This window comes from Diaporthe amygdali (assembly GCF_026229845.1).
Source record: "Diaporthe amygdali strain CAA958 chromosome Unknown NODE_2_length_3802984_cov_64_841326, whole genome shotgun sequence".
In the NCBI taxonomy this organism is placed as follows: Eukaryota; Fungi; Ascomycota; class Sordariomycetes; order Diaporthales; family Diaporthaceae; genus Diaporthe; species Diaporthe amygdali.
The window spans coordinates 900400-914198 of record NW_026517022.1 but is presented as its reverse complement, the minus strand read 5'-3'; the positions used below and the strand labels follow the sequence as shown (position 1 = coordinate 914198).

The 13799-nt window shown below is 55.1% G+C and overlaps 3 protein-coding genes across 3 annotated transcripts; 2 read left to right on the top strand and 1 right to left on the bottom strand.

Moving 5' to 3' along the window:
• Positions 1–538: 538 nt before the first annotated feature.
• Positions 539–5738, bottom strand: J7T55_011627 (uncharacterized protein; the record flags this gene model as incomplete). The annotated part of the gene is made up of 3 exons (XM_053136430.1): positions 539–1516; positions 1571–2227; positions 2283–5738. The coding sequence occupies 3 exons, from the start codon at positions 5736–5738 to the stop codon at positions 539–541; spliced, it is 5091 nt and encodes a 1696-aa protein (XP_052999433.1).
• Positions 5739–8476: 2738 nt separating this feature from the next.
• On the top strand, positions 8477–9404 carry J7T55_011626 (superoxide dismutase; the record flags this gene model as incomplete). Its single annotated transcript, XM_053136429.1, has 4 exons — positions 8477–8489; positions 8791–8970; positions 9065–9216; positions 9285–9404. The coding sequence occupies 4 exons, from the start codon at positions 8477–8479 to the stop codon at positions 9402–9404; spliced, it is 465 nt and encodes a 154-aa protein (XP_052999432.1).
• Positions 9405–10792: 1388 nt separating this feature from the next.
• On the top strand, positions 10793–13432 carry J7T55_011625 (transcription factor; the record flags this gene model as incomplete). The annotated part of the gene is made up of 1 exon (XM_053136428.1): positions 10793–13432. The coding sequence occupies one exon, from the start codon at positions 10793–10795 to the stop codon at positions 13430–13432; it is 2640 nt and encodes an 879-aa protein (XP_052999431.1).
• Between the last annotated feature and the right edge of the window lie 367 nt (positions 13433–13799).

Below are 13799 nucleotides of genomic sequence, written 5' to 3'. Positions count from 1 at the left end.
GAGAGCTTCAGTTGTTCCATCAAAAGCAAACCCCCAGAACGCCATGCGAACACAACGTGAAAAGCAAACATAGACAATCGTGATGCGTCCATAGAAAGGTGGTGCTGCGCCGAGTGCAGGGAACCCGGTTTGAGCCCTTTCATCTCGTCCACTGGACCTCCTTCTTCACAAAAGGGACGCCCCTAGGCCCCACAAAGAAATGCACACATCCATGGCGATGAACCAAGCGGCGCGCGAGCCCGTCATCGAGCCAGAGAATAGCAACTTCAATACGGATTATGCCCGTCCATAAACACGCCATGCATATCCTTACACTGCGCTCCACCACGTGAATGATGCAAATGCCGCCACTCGATGAAAGTGATGGGCCAGCATCAGTCGGACTCCAAAATGCCACCCCACCCAGAGGGCCCCATACACCGATGCGTGCATACCGCCCACCATTCGTCACCTCATCTAGTCATACCTTTCCTTCGCAAGTCAGATAGTCCCCCAACCATCACACAGTTGCGAACCTCCTGGGCGTGCGGCCTGCCCACTAGGTAGCCTTGTCGTGCCCATCGTTGAGCAACAGCTCCAGCACGATTTGCACGCCGGGCGAGCCCGGCTTCGACTCGGGGTGGCTCATGGCAATCTTGACCGTGCCCTTGGAGTCAGCTGAGCCGGCTGCCACAGCGCCCGCGCCGACACCACCGCCACCCGTGGGTCCGCGGCAGCCTTGATCCAGCACACGGACGTCACGGCCGGCCACGATCTGCCTCAGCCGCCCGTTTTCGGCGTTGCGCACCTCCACGTAGTCCTCGTTGAAGAGGAGGAGGTACTGCCCGAACATGGTCGCGCCCCTCGCCTTCTTCTGCTTGCCCGAGTACTCCATGATCAGCGTCCTCGAGACTTCGCCGTGTTTGTCCACATACACGGCGCAATCCTCGTAGGCGAGTAGGAACTCCTGGTCGTTCAGCTTGAACATGCCCAGCGGGCGCTGGTCACGGATCCGGTTGGCGATGTTAGCGATGGCCGGCAGGTTGAGCCCGCTTGGGACAGACATGGTCTGCTTCTTGTCTAGGGTCAACATCTCGAACCCCTTGGCCGTTGCCACCGCAACGTACGACTGGAACAGGTTGAGCGAGTAGCATTCAGTGGGGAGGTAGAATTCGTCGAAGTCGCGGAACGTCTCGGTGGAGCCGGCTCCGCCGCGGCGGCCGCCGAAAATCCGTGGTCGCTTCTCCGAGGACCGCTGGAACACAGGCTCGAGGACTTTGAACGTCGTGTGCATGCCCTCTTTGCGCTTGTAGAAGACGAGCGTGCGTTCCTTCATACGTGCCGTTGCGAAGAAGGTCACGTCTTTGGCCAGGCGTTGCGGTGCCTTGCGGGCGCTGTCATTGCCCGTGGCGGGGAAGTTGGCTGTTGGCGCGATGATCTCCAGGGGATATGCGATCAAGGACCTATCTGCTGTGACTAGACACACGGAAAACTCATCGAGGACAGCTATTTGTGTTACCCTGCTGATTTGGACAGACTTGGGCATGGTCAGTATTTGGTATGAACACAATCAAGATCGCGTGGTACTTACCCTGGTCCAGCCGCGTGGATTAGATGTTTCGGAAATAAATACGCCATAATCCGTCCCTATCGCGATCAAGGACTTGCCAAATGCCGTGAAGGTCGTGGCACAGTTCACCTGAGCTCTGCACACGGGTGGCGGCCGGCCGGTGCCATAAACTTGCTCGATCTCGCGGATGGCCCGATCAAGGGGAGTGCCCTGAATAGCAACACCTGGCGCCTTACCTGCCACAGAAAATGAGTCGTAAGCAAATGCGCCATCCGCCAGGACACGCAGGCGGAATGGCTCTGCGTTCTGTGCATGCAAAGCCCTCGCGTGTTGCTCCTTGGCCTCGATAATCTTCGTGCACCAAGCCGCCCGCTCGTTTTCAGATTTCGCAAACAAAGTGTACACTTCATGACCCAGGTGCTTCACCCTGAAAGGCCACAAAATGTTGTCCGGATCAGAGCTCGCAGTATTAATGCGAGTCATAGAGCTCATCGAGGACCCCGATTGGGTGTGTTCCAGTACAGGACGATCCGAGACACCGGTGAGAGTTTTGTTGACCGCGGCCCCAGGTCCGTTGGCGACGGCCGCATTTCGTGCCAAAGGCGCTGTAATGCCCTTTTGCTTCGAGATCGGCGCATCGTCCTTGCTCTCAAGGAAAAGTAAAGGCATAGGAATTGGCTAAGAAGTGTTAGTATGCAGATATTTGTCACAGCGTAGACATATGTTAACATACCTCTTTCGACACATCATACTTCTTGTCTCGACCATCCTTGGAAGGGTACTCCTTCGCCAGGATGAAATAGTGGTCGAAGAGTAGAGCGTGCGTGTCGACCCATCGCACGCCTTTGGATCCCATCCTCGCCAGGTCACCTCTGTGGATCAGCTGTCTTCCTAGGTGGTCCAGATTCAGAACCGACTGGAACCCAGGTCGCAAAATCAACGCTGTTTGCAGGGTGTGGAGATCAACCTTGCCCTTGCTGCGGGCGACTGCTTCATCACACTTCATAGTGACCGCCCTGATCTCGTCGATTGCCTTGGTCAAGTTGGCCTTCTCTTCGCTGTCTTGTACCATTTTCTTGTGGCAGGTCTGCAAGAGAAGACTATACCTCTGCAGACGGGTAATAGGCGACTTCAGGAATGTATCCCAGCCAAGACGATTCGATCGCTTGTGACCTCGTACATGCTCTAGAAATTGGGCGAATAGCACGTTACGTGAGGCCTCCTTGCGCACTGCCAGTTGGGCTAGAGGATAAGCCGTAGAGAATTCCAGGTACGGCAGCTCTGCTTTGCGAATCCACTCCCGAAAGATGTCAGAAAACCCAACAATCCAGGGCCCTTGCTCATTCTGACGGTACTTCAACTGGGCGAGCAAGTATTCCTTGTTGACTTGTTGAATCGCATCAAACTTGCCAAAGACCTTGTCTACAAATCCGTTGATTTTTGCAGGCGGGATGATGGGCGGTTGCCATGCACGTAGCTGGTCTTTGTAGAGAAGCCGGATGACGTCCAGTTGGCTCATATAGTCCTCTTCGCCGGTAACAACCTCATGGAGGATGTTTTGCCGTTCAATCTCTTTCGCTGCCTTATCTTCTACCATAGACTTATCAAGCTTGTAGTATGTCGCCCAATCAGCATGTGTTGTTGACTCTTCCGTCATGAGGTCGTCCAAACTGGCCTTCTTGAGTGTTCTTGTGCAGTGGTGAGAGTAGCATCTGCCAGCAATCTCGATTTCATGGACTTTTGGCGCATAGCATCCGGAGCCTGTCAATTGCCACAAAACGCCCGACAAAGATCCAGGGCCAAATTTGGCCCATTCTTCTTCTTCAATAAGGATGCCAGCGTCGTATAGCCGGTCCGTAACCATGGTACTCAGAGTCTCTGCGTCGGCGACATTCATAGTTGGTACTTTTGTCGTGAAAAGCTTGACCAGGCCTTCTTCGATGGATTTCCGCTTCAGGTCAGGCTCGCCTTCAGCCATCTCACGGAGCCAATTGGCGATGCTGCTCAATGCCCAAGGCTCGGCACAACGTCGAACGTCTGACGAGGACAATTTCTCTGGTACGAATCTTTTCTTGCGTCCGGTTGGCAGGGTTATCATATCGTAAGCCACCGAGGATGGTGTACCAGACTCGTAGCCTTCGTGAAGAGTACCAGGGTGCAGACCGAGCTGCTGTTGCTGTTGGGCCCTGAGTGCCTTCTTCCTCTCTTCTGCCGCGTCTGTTCTTGACCGCCCAGGTACCTGGACGTGTGGCGTATTGCTATGACTGGACAGCGAGATCGACCTCTCAACCTGCTGCTGAGTGAGTTGGCCTTGAACCCCATCAGCACCAGCTGCTCTCGAGTCGGCACTGAGCGAATAACCATGCTGGTAGGGTGCACGATTTGGTGACTGCACCGACAACAACGAACTTGTGTCGGATCCTGGCGGCAAGGCAGGTAATGGGCGATTTGAGAGTCCAGGATGAAAGAACAGATCCGGAAGATCTTCCTTAACGGGCGATTCACTAGCGCTTGCTCTGGAGTGCAGAGACACACGCTCATCGCCTTCGTCGAAGCTGAGCCGCTGGGTTGTTGGAGCTTGCAAACCACCCGTACCACCATAGTCCATGGCCGCACCGTAGTCTGCATCGCTGTCGTCATCAGGGTAAGGCGGATCTTGGTCGACCGGTGGCGGTGGCAGAGGTCGCTCGCGGTTCTGAAGCGAGGTTGACCTCGCTGGAGGAGAGGTCACATCATTTCCATAAGTCAAGTTGCCCGCATAGCCACCACTGAAGAGCCCGATGTCCATCCCAGCAGCATATTCAATATCGCTGCCGCTAACCTGCTCCTCCGCGGGTGTCGGCAAGGAAGGGTTCATAATTGGCAGGGTAGACGTTGTTGAGAGAGGCGTATTACCGCTGAATCGCCTCTCTTCTTCCAGATCCTGTTCCATCTGCGCAAGACCAGCCGCCCCCTCCTGGTCACTCTCATCATCTTCCCAATCATAGGTTGCCGTCACGTTGTCATGGTTTAATGTTGACGCAGTCGAATCGTACCGCCTGACTCCACTACCGCCACCGGGTCCTTGCACGGTCGACGCACGCGAATCGTACCGTCTAAGCCGGTCCAGATCGTCATCCGACAGGTTATTGCCATTGATCGGCCTGGGCCGTTGTGCCCCCGCGTTCCCGCCCAGCTCAGCTTCGATGTCCTGCATGAGGCTATCCTGTGTCATGTAGTCATCGATAGGATTCCATTCATCATCCTCAGGGGCGTGGTCTACAGGCCGGCTCGGAAGAGGGGCATTCGTTGGATGTCTCGTAACGCCTCCGGGCTGGGTATGCGGAGGCGGAGATGGAAGCGCAGACATCTGCGAGTTGGAGCGAGACCTATTATCGCTGATGAAAGCATTGGGGTCTGCTGCAGAGTAGTTCGGTCCGACCGGCATTTGGATGTAGTTCGGGTACGGTGTTTGGGATGCGTAGGAGCCTTGAGGGGACGTGGTTCCGTTAGATGGGTAATTGCCCGCCCAGGTCGAGTGGAAGCCTGTTGAAGCTATAGACGGCGTTGAATGGGTTGAGTATTGACCAGGACTGGGCAGGCTGTTCCCGTACTGCAGATTACTACCTGGTGACTGAAGTACTTGTGGAGATGTGTTTCCATGATTATAGGTAGGGCTGTAGGGAGGGTTGGCCGACTGGCCGTACGAGGCGGCCGAAGGCTGGGACACTGTGGAATTGGTGTAGTTGTGGGCAAATGAGTTGTAGCCTTGGTAAGACGGCTGGCGCTGTGGTGAAGAGACACTTGCGTAGGCCGAGGGATCGTATGTGGGAGGTGTGTAGTTCGCGGGCTGGGGGGTGTAGCTCGTCGCGGTAGGCGCGGCGGGTGAAGCATACCTTGAAGCGGGGTGGTAAGGCAGAGTTGATTGCGATCTTCCAAAGTCTTGTGGGTTGTATGTTGATGGGGTCGGAGGGGCCTGGCTATGATACCGCTGGTGGCCGGCGGAGCCTGTCGGACTCGTCATGAAGAGTTCGGCTTGCCTCGTCGGGTCGGACTCTCCCTGGCGATCGGGGTCGATGAGGGTAGCATCGTCGCCGGCGTTGAAGCTATTTGCCCTCGCAGGGTAGGCGTGCTGCTCTTGCCCAGGGACTGGGTATTGTATCGGCGGCAAATGGCCATACCGGCGGCCGCCGTCTCCTCTGAAAGACATGCTGGCGTTCGCTGTCGCCGTCGCAGTCGCGGTCTCAGTTACTGTCGCAGTCGCAGTCGCGGTCCAGTTCACGTACAAGCCGAGAGTAACTGTTGTGGCAGATTTCGCGTGACGTCAACCGGGTCGCAAAGACGAGAATGGTTTCGTGATGTCCAAGCAGTCACGCTGGCAGAGACTCGCCCGGGGCAATCTGTGCGTTCGCCGGGAGGGGATGGCGGTCGATCGGTCAATCGGTGGGTTTCGGTGAGGAGGAGCAGGCCTTCATAGATGTCGTATAAGGCGACGCTGGCGAAAAGTAGGCACCTAAGCCCCAGGCACTGGGCTGAGCGCACAAGTTGGGTGGGCCAGATGGGGATTCGCGGTCCGCGGTGGAATGCGGATGGAGAAGCGCAGAGGCAGGGTAATGCAGATCGCCGGCTCGTCGGTATGACAGGACTTCTGGAAGCTCTCAACTCGACAGCCTTGTGCGGCTTGTGCAAGAATCCTTCATCGCCGTGTCCGCGCGTGGGTTCGCTCTTCGGCGGAGGGAGGCCCCCAGCTCACGAGGCCGTGGCTGTGTGCAGGGTGTAGTCTATATGATTGGGTATCGAGTCGCGCAGCCGGTCTTGGGAGTGAGGAGAACCCAAGCAACCTTTACGCAGGACTGGACAAGGCAGGAATGGACAGCAGGACCTTGCACTGGGTTTATCGATGGGAATGATGGCCGGATCTGATGTTGATGGACGGCAAAAAAAAGAGCGTGATGGAGACTGGGCGCATCCGACTTGGGGAGCAGATGGGATGGGCGGGCGGCCAGGTGCTGTCAGGCAGTTGGCAGCTCAGGTCATCGACCTTGGGACCTTGGGGAGCCTTTTGGTGTTGGACGGTTTAGTGGCAGCGGGCACGCTTCTTCGCCAATCAAGACCGTTCTTGGTGTACTGCAGATACTGTACCGCATACCTATCTAGACCTAGTAGTCACCAGCCAGATCAGATCAAATGCGACCTGGCCGAGAGATCCAGGACAAGAACGGAGACTTGGCCGACGGAAGATCAGGAGCACCAAGGGTACTTGTGTCTCGCCGCACTTCTTCACGCCGTCCAAGGTATTCTGATACGCTCCAACTGGAGCTGCACATGTCACTCCCTGCCCAGAGCCTGCTGCCGATTCTGAAGCACCGTCACTGTCATCAATTGGCCCTCATACGAACATGGGGCTGCCAATTTCTGGAACCCACGGGTGGGAAACCTGTAATTATACCCCATACATCCTGACAGCATGGCAGTACTGGCAGGATCGTCGTTTAATAGTACTGTAATCTTGCCATTTCCTGCAGTTACGTACAGTACACACCATACACGCTGCATGCTACTGTGGTCAAACCGAGGTCGAATCGCCTGCGCGCACTCTCGCATCCGGCCTGGCGGTTCTGCGGCTCCAGCTCGAGCCTTGTATGAAACCAGCCTTGTAAGGGTCCTTTTTGGACCCATCATAATGGGACGAGCAAAGCACAAACTTGGAGCCAGCCTGGCCAGCCTGGCGCCAGCCAGCCCAGCCCTCTCGTGTCTTCCGAAGTCCAGAGCTGGCCCCAATCTTGTTAAATCGATCATACCAGTCGGTGACAGCGCATTTTCGTCGTCCACACATCGCTGGAACCGCCTGTGAACGCACACCCACTAGCCTGACATTTAGGCTTACAACGGCTCAACTTAGGCTCGTTTGAAGCATATGCCCCATCCAACGGTGTAGGCCGCAGGGCCTAGGCCCAGAGCCTAGATCTTACCGAGAAGACGGGTTTCTGGGGAAGCAGCTGAGGCTGGATCGAACCAGATTGACCTTTCTTCAGACCACACTCCGGCCTGGAAGTGCCGGGCTGACTTGTCGCCTGGTCCAGCAGGTAAACAGCCTGACTACCAGGCAGGATGTGAAACACTTTGAGGCTGGCTGCTCGCTGGTCGTGACCTGTCCACCTTGGTGGCGATTTGCTGTGCTCGATAGACCAGCTAGATAGTTTCAAGGCATTTTAGCCTTCTGGAGTGAATACTGCCTGGCTGCCTCCGTCACATGAAAGTTCATGTTGTCCAGAGGGCCTGAGCCTCAGCCTGCCCTGCTGCCCGCCATGGTACAGCCACATTCTGCCAACACCCATGAATGTGGCACGGCAGGAGGGGGGCGGATCGCGTGCTACAATGTTGATAAGACGCTCAGACACAGCTACTCCTTGCGAGCATCGGCGGAGGAACCGGGCTGTTACTATTAACCCCGAGCCGGTAGCTGCCGGAGCTCCCGTAGTGGACCCTTCTGCGCCAAAGAGGACAGACGCGCAGCAAGAAGACATAATCTGGACTGAAGAGGCGGAGCGTACCCTACACATAGTGAATTGGCCTTGTCTCTCGAAAGGTCCGCTCGGATCGGCATAGGTTTCGCGTATGTGCCGAGGTGCTTAATAGTCCGCGTAGTACAGTAAGTAGCATATAGCAGTCTGAACCGGTCAGTTAGAGGTGAAGGTCTCCTCAGGTGGGGCTGCGTCCCAATGACGAAAGCGAGCTGCCCGCCCCCTCATCAACAGCGAAGGCCGATCGGGGAAGAAAGCTTACCAAGACGACTTCGGATCTCCACCTGAAGCATAAACTGGCACCGTCCCCAGCTTCTACCGCTTTCTCCTGCCAAACCTCCTCGTCGTCAAGCAAGAAAGCCAGATCACCAATTGCCCTCATCAAGAATCACTAAACACCAGCTACACAACTAAAACAGCCAAAATGGTCAAAGCAGGTGAGTGAGATCCAGAGTTCATATATATACACATAGACCCCGCAGAGCTGTCAAGCTTGTTTGTTTGGCGACTCAAGTGAGGGGGTGCATCCAAGCCCATCCTGGGCACCTTGATGGGCCTCGAGAAACGTTCTCAAGCACCCTGATGGCCACATCTTGCAGTCATAGGCCCATCCATCATCCTTGACACAGAGCGCCGTCGAGACTTGCCTCGCAGATCTCTATACGCACATTTTCTTGAGCCCAAGCTACCCCTCCAGGTGTCTGGACAACCCGCTGACATCAGTCCGTACGCATACAGTTGCTGTCGTCCGTGGTGACTCCAAGGTCTCCGGCACCGTCACCCTCGTGCAGGAGTCCGAGTCTGCTCCCACCACCATCTCCTGGGACATCACTGGCAACGACGCCAACGCCAAGCGTGGCTTCCACATCCACACCTTTGGTGACAACACCAACGGCTGCACGTCTGCCGGCCCTCACTGTGAGTAGTACCTGAGACGCGGTCCTGCCCGAGCCCGAGCCCGACCCCGACCCGACGTCCGACTGTCCTTACACTAACCTCTACTACCTACTAGTCAACCCTCACAACAAGACCCACGGTGCTCCCGCGGACGAGAACCGCCACGTCGGTGACTTGGGCAACATCGAGACCGATGCTCAGGGCAACGCCAAGGGCAGCGTTGAGGACAAGCACGTCAAGCTGATCGGACCCGAGTCCGTCATCGGCGTACGTTCAAGCCCCTCAAGTTTACATACTTGGTCTACAATCGAGATGGTAACTGACACAATCCACAGCGAACTGTCGTCGTCCACGGCGGTACCGATGATCTCGGAAAGGGTGACAACGAGGAGTCGCTGAAGACTGGCAACGCTGGTCCCCGTCCTGCTTGCGGTGTCATTGGCATCTCCAACTAAGTACATCCTCTCGACCATGATATTTCAGGTACTGGATATTGTGCTGGGTCCGAGAAATTGTATGGTTCCTACAGCGCTGTTGGCTCTGCCCAACATAGTGACGGACCCAATCGCGATGGTAGCCTAAAAATACAACTCTGGACCTAAGAGAATCTGTCCCAAAAATGTCTAGGCCACTTGGTGATGTGCTTAACAATGACTGTTGTTTGAATGTACTGTATATGGCAGGCACACACTTGATTGTGTCTCGACAGCCAGAGATCCACAGCTCTGAGAGCTAGAATTGCGCTCTGCCTAGAGCTAGCGTATGTGTCCAGTAGCTAGCTATATCTGAGATGTGGGTTTGCGAGGTGTAGAATCTCAAACATAGTGATATAGCAGCTATAAGCATGGCTGTATCTGCAAACTTCTAGTTCATTCCATCTGCATTGCGCCTTCTGAGGCACAGTCACCATCATCGATGTTGCTTGCCCCTCACCAGACGCAGAGCTCCCTGGCTCCCTGGCCCAAAGCTGCTTGCCGTATGTGGATTAGCGGCGAGAGCATAGTTACCAGGCACAGTTAGCGCTGAGACGTTGACCCCACGTTGGAGCTCACTGGCCCACCAGAATTCTGGACCCTGACGACGGACATCTGGCCAGAAGGGAGGCACACGACACCATCATCAAACGTCCAGATCGCCTCGTGACAACAACCCCTTCCTTCTCTCTTCAGAAAATTGCTTGTCTCTTTGCAGTCAATCAATTATCACAAAATCAAAAATACCTTAAAATATCGCATCCTTTCATTGCTTGTTTGGAATCCAGGTATGTTTTCTGGCTTCTGTTTGTGACAATCTGAGCACGCATGTCCTCTTCCTGTCCACATTCCCCTTTCCACCGACTACATTGATGCAGGCGACTGGTGCTCCTCGGGGACATAAATGCTGTGTTCATAAGGCAAGGGCATTTGTCACGGTATGGATACCCTTCTAGTCTATCCAGGCCTGGCACTGGCATGACACTGTTTGGGTCCATTCAGTGAGGGTTGTCTTAGGACTACTTTTGACAAGGAGAACAACTCACCTTGCGAGCCCCACGTTTGACCAGGTCAGAGCTGGTCTGGCCCAATCACTTGCTCCCAGGACTCTTTATACCACGAATTGGTCGAGTTTGACTCTTGAGACACCTGTTCCATCAAGTTACATATAGCCCCTTGGGAAAGCCTCTGGCACAACCCCTCAGACTGCAGACGACCCTTGTCACCTGATTCATTCTTCCACACCAAGTCAATTCACAATGTGGACGAGAACAAATCACTGACTGCTTCTCAGGCACTGTCACAAGCTCTGCTGATTCCAAATTCCACTCTTTACGGTATCCCTGACTCCAGTCATCGTCATTGCAAACATGTCCAAGCCTCTGTATGCCACTGTCAAGTCCGTCTTGAGCGGCGATACATTGGTTCTTGCGAATCCTCAAAACCCAGCTGCTGAACGGATTCTTTCTCTCGCCTATGTCAGCGCTCCTCGCCTGAGCAAGGATGGCGACGAGCCGTTTGCTTTCCAGTCCCGAGAGTTCTTGAGGAATCTCACCGTGGGAAAGCCCATCCAGTTCACTGTTCTATACACGGTACCGACCTCGCAACGAGAGTACGGAACGGCAAAACTCCAAGATGGCACTGAATTCCCTGATGAGCTGATCAAGGGCGGCTGGGTCAAGGTCCGCGAAGATGCCGGCAAGAAGGAGGACAACGAGGACCTTCTGCAACGACTCGACCAGCTCCGTGAATTCGAGACCAAGGCTAAGAACGAGGGCAACGGTCTTTGGGCTGGCACTGGTGGTGTGATCGAGGTCCAAAACGACCTTGGCCACCCGCAGTTTCTGGATGAGTGGAAGGGCAAGACGGTGGATGGCGTTGTCGAGCGCGTTTTCAGCGGCGATCGCCTCCTGGTTCGCATTCTGCTCTCGGACAAGAAGCACCTTCAGATCATGACTCTTGTTGCCGGTATCAGAACTCCTGCCACTGCCAGAACAATTGTCTCAACGGGCCAGACCCAGCCATCCGAGGAGTTTGGTGATGAGGCTAAGGCATTCGTCGAGAGGAGACTGCTTCAGCGGTCCGTAAAGGTCGAGATGGTCGGAGCAAGCCCTCAGGGCCAACTGGTGGCCACTGTTCTGCATCCCAATGGAAACATCGCCGAGTTCCTCCTCGCAGAAGGTCTCGCCCGGTGCAACGATTTCCATGTCACCTTGCTTGGCGACAGAATGCCTTCACTGCGCGCTGCAGAGAAGAAGGCTCAGTCATCCAACCTTAGACTGCACAAACACCACGTTGCCAAGGAAGCAGCAAAGGAATCCGAAATGACGGTCTCGAAAATCATCAGCGCCGACACCATCATTGTAAGAAACAAGAACGGCGAAGAAAAGCGGATCAACCTCAGCAGCGTCCGTGGCCCACGCACAAACGAGTCATCAGAGGCGCCGTTCAGGGATGAGGCAAAGGAATTCCTGCGGAAGAAGGTGATCGGCAAGCATGTCAAGGTGGCTGTTGATGGGTCTAAGCCCGCTTCCGATGGGTATGATGCTCGAGAGGTTGCGACTGTGACCCAGAACGGCAAGAACATCGGCCTGCAGCTCGTCCAGGAGGGTTTGGTCTCAGTCATTCGACACCGCAAAGACGACACCGACCGGGCTGCCAACTACGATGAGCTTCTGGCTGCACAGGAGAAGGCCAAGGAGGAGAAGAAGGGTCTCTGGTCAGGCAAGGCACCCAAGTCAAAGGTTCTGGTCGATGCGTCTGAGAGCCTTCAGAGAGCCAAGATGAACCTGGGCTCCCTTCAACGACAGAAGAAGATCCCTGCAGTCGTTGATTTCTGCAAGTCCGGTTCCCGTTTTACTGTGCTCATTCCCCGCGAGGGCGTCAAACTTACACTGGTCTTGGGCGGAATTCGTGCGCCACGAGCCGGTCGTTCGCCCGAGGAGAAGGGTGAGCCATTCGGAAACGAAGCCCTGGAACTTGCAAACAAGCGGTGCAACCAGCGGGATGTCGAGGTCGATATCGACGACACGGACAAGATCGGAGGCTTTATTGGTGACCTGTACGTTGGCCGCGAGAGCTTTGCGAAGATACTCGTCGAAGAGGGTTTTGCCTCTGTGCACCAGTACTCAGCAGAGAAGTCTGGCAATGCAGCAGAGTTGAACACAGCAGAGCGGAAAGCCAAGGAGGGACGTAAGGGCATCTGGCACGACTGGGACCCATCTCAAGAACAGGAGGAGGAAGAAGCTGCACCCGCTGAGACTGCGGCGGTTGATGCCCCTGTCAACATCAAGAGGGAGTACCGGGATATTGTCATCACCAACATCGACCAGAACGGCAAGATCAAGATCCAGGAGGTTGGCAAGGGCACTGCGGCGCTCGAGCAAATGATGTCCTCGTTCAGGAAGTTTCACCTCGATTCCAAGAACAACGTTGCCCTGAAGGATACGCCAAAGGCTGGAGACATCGTCTCGGCCAAGTTCTCCGAAGATGGGCAGTGGTACCGGGCACGCATACGATCCAATGACAGAGCCAACAAGGTTGCGGAGGTCGTTTACATTGATTATGGCAACACGGAGAAGATCCCCTGGGCGAAGCTGCGGCCACTCAACCAGGCCGACTTCGGCACGCAGAAGGTGAAGGCTCAGGCCATCGACGCGTCACTTTCCTTGGTCCAACTGCCTACGGCCCCAGAGTACCTCAATGACACTATCGGCTTCATTGGCGAGGTGACGGAGGGCAAGACGATGGTGGCTTCCTTCGATTATGTCGACCAAAAGGAGGGTGTAAGCTACATTACGATCTACGAGTCTAGCGGATCGCCGAAGCCGCACGAGTCTCTGAACCGCGAGGTGCTTCTCAACGGACTTGGCTTGGTGCCCAAGAAACTGAAGGCATGGGAGAGAAGCCCTGTGTTTGCCGACACGCTCAAGGAGTACAAGAAGTCTGAGAGCGCAGCCAAGAACGACCGCCTGGGAATCTGGGAGTACGGTGATCTTACTGAGGACTAGGGAGACAGTTGGATACTGGTGTGACGAGCTCTTGTTGCTCCTGACATTCACCACCTCTATAGTCTCATTTTGACCTCTGAGCAAAGCGAAGAGACATGAGAATGGACGGATTGGGAATGAGGGTGAGAAAATAAAAGCACTCGTAAAGCATAGGGTGCACATATGACCTTAAACCCTGCTCTATAAAAATTGGCGAGGCACCTTCTCATAGCATGGCATTGTTTCACATTGTTACACAGTCATAGTAAAGAGGTTATCATTATTACCAAGCCCAGCCTCTGTCACAATCTCAGCCCGCGGAGGTTGTTTGTAATAGTCTCAGGGTGAGAGTGTCCGTTGCCATGGCATTTGGGCGAGCGGATGAATG